At 55.4% G+C, this 2,713-nt stretch overlaps 1 protein-coding gene across 1 annotated transcript; it reads left to right on the forward strand.

Annotated features, from left to right (window-relative positions):
* On the forward strand, window positions 1-1,719 carry LOC109753071 (aspartyl protease AED3). The gene has a single exon (XM_020312006.4). The coding sequence runs from the start codon at window positions 74-76 to the stop codon at window positions 1,391-1,393; it is 1,320 nt and encodes a 439-aa protein (XP_020167595.1). The 5' UTR covers window positions 1-73; the 3' UTR covers window positions 1,394-1,719.
* The last annotated feature ends 994 nt before the right edge of the window (window positions 1,720-2,713 follow it).

Raw genomic sequence — 2,713 nt, forward strand, 5'->3', positions numbered from 1 at the left:
CCGTGTCGACGCTGCGCGTTCAGCACCTCACCGCCACGCTTCAAGGCTAGCTAGCTCGATCGGTACGGTGAAAATGGCGGGTGGGTTCCTCCGCGGGGTTGTTTTGTCGGTGTTGGTGACTCTTCTAGCTGCGGAGTCGTCGTGCCCAGCGACGCCGCCGGACGCGGGGGCGACGCTGCAGGTGTCGCACGCGTTCGGACCATGCTCACCGCTGGGAAACGCGGCCGCAGCGCCGTCGTGGGCGGGGTTCCTCGCGGACCAGTCCTCGCGGGACGCGTCGCGGCTGCTGTACCTCGACTCCCTCGCCGTGGCCGGGCGCGCGTACGCGCCGATCGCGTCCGGGCGGCAGCTGCTGCAGACGCCGACGTATGTGGTGCGTGCGCGCCTCGGCACCCCGCCGCAGCAGCTCCTCCTCGCCGTCGACACCAGCAACGACGCCGCGTGGATCCCCTGCTCCGGCTGCGCGGGCTGCCCGACGACCACCCCATTCAACCCAGCCGCGTCTAAGTCGTACCGCGCCGTGCCGTGCGGCTCGCCGGCGTGCTCGCGGGCGCCGAACCCGTCCTGCTCGCTCAACAGCAAGTCCTGCGGGTTCAGCCTCACCTACGCCGACTCCTCGCTGGAGGCCGCGCTGTCCCAGGACTCCCTCGCCGTAGCCAACGACGTCGTGAAGAGCTACACCTTCGGATGTCTCCAGAAGGCCACCGGCACGGCGGCGCCGCCGCAGGGCCTCCTCGGGCTCGGCCGCGGGCCGCTGTCATTCCTGTCGCAGACCAAGGACATGTACGAGGGCACCTTCTCCTACTGCCTCCCGAGCTTCAAGTCCCTCAACTTCTCCGGCACGCTCAGGCTCGGCCGCAAGGGCCAGCCGCTGCGCATCAAGACGACGCCGCTGCTCGTCAACCCGCACCGCTCCTCGCTCTACTACGTGGGCATGACCGGCATCCGCGTCGGCAAGAAGGTGGTGCCGATCCCGCCCTCCGCGCTGGCGTTCGACCCGGCGACGGGCGCAGGCACGGTGCTCGACTCCGGGACGATGTTCACCCGGCTGGTGGCGCCGGCGTACGTGGCGGTGCGCGACGAGGTCCGCCACCGCATCCGCGGCGCCCCGCTCTCCTCCCTCGGCGGGTTCGACACGTGCTACAACACGACGGTGAAGTGGCCGCCGGTCACGTTCATGTTCACCGGCATGCAGGTGACGCTGCCCGCGGACAACCTGGTGATCCACAGCACGTACGGCACCACCAGCTGCCTGGCGATGGCGGCGGCCCCCGACGGCGTGAACACGGTGCTCAACGTCATCGCGAGCATGCAGCAGCAGAACCACCGCGTCCTGTTCGACGTGCCCAACGGACGCGTCGGCTTCGCCCGCGAGCAGTGCACCGCGGCTTGAGGCCGATTGATTATCCCTCTGCCGGTAGCTGGGAACCGAGGCCGGACCAGCCTGCATGCGGCCTGCGCCACTGTTGCCTGTCCGTTGGTGTCGGACCTGCATGCTGGTGATTTAATTATTTTGTAGCCTAGTGAGCGTGTTGTCTCCATCGGTGTGCAAGATGTTTTTCTTTCTTGTTTGTGTAATATCATGTGTGTCTCACGGGTTCGTCGTAATTTCCTGTGGTTTAAGGTTGGGCTTGTTAGGGTTTAAGAGGGGTATTGTGTTTGTATCTACTCTACGCCGTAAGTAATTGGTTGCTCAATAACGCTATGCTTGAGAAAGTATATGCTGCTTCTGGGAGATTATATTTTACCATATTACAACCAGAAATCCTATTACAAGCATGTTTTTTCAGAATTCAAGAACTATATTAATCACGAAAATTAATAACACAAAATGCCGTCCCCACGAGTGCGGTTCAGTTCAGAAGAACTATAGAGACCTAGGCAAAGAGATATCAAACCTAGACTCAGATGAAAACTAAAAACTACCTAAATGATAAGTGCCACATGTGTAACACGAAGCCCTCCGACTATGATGTTTTTTACAACTAAACTTGCCATCCGAAAAGAAAAAATAAATCCCAAAAAAACTGAAACTTGCCATCCGAAAAAATGTTGCCATGCTTGCCATAAAAAGAGTTCGGATTTGTCATGTGTTCGTGTTACACGTGTGACACTTATCTATATCAATATAAAAAGACCCAAAGAGGCAGATCCAATTAATCTCGGCCATCAAATCATGTTAATCCAACGACCTAGACTGCTTCAATGTCGAGCACTCAACACGTTTAGCGTGCAGTTAATTTCATGCCAAAAATAATACTAATCACATAATAACACACAAATAATATCCTACTTAATATCCGCATGCACTTAATATACTTCCAAATTAACGTGCATTGCACGTACACATTGACTAGTGAGGGTCTAAAAAGTGACAACAAAACCAGCGACACAACGCACTACAGAAGCAAGGAACGAGGGACTATTCCAACGACAAAAATATAAATGGGCAACAAGTAAAGACTCAGCACATCACCAGGTAAGGGCTCGTCGCAAACTTGAGATTTGGAGCCCTTACATGCCAATTTTGACTGATCTTTCAGAAAGCTTTCAGAATTGGTCATGTATTTTCGTTTATTGCAATCCGGATGCAAACAAAGTGGTGTACAATTTTGCTAGGTTTACTTATGATCTAAAATCTCCTATGCATTGACCCTCCTAGTCGTATCCTAGTTGATATAACTATTTTCTGATCTAATAAAGTGGGCGAAAT

Source organism: Aegilops tauschii, chromosome 2, assembly GCF_002575655.3.
Source record: "Aegilops tauschii subsp. strangulata cultivar AL8/78 chromosome 2, Aet v6.0, whole genome shotgun sequence".
In the NCBI taxonomy this organism is placed as follows: Eukaryota; Viridiplantae; Streptophyta; class Magnoliopsida; order Poales; family Poaceae; genus Aegilops; species Aegilops tauschii.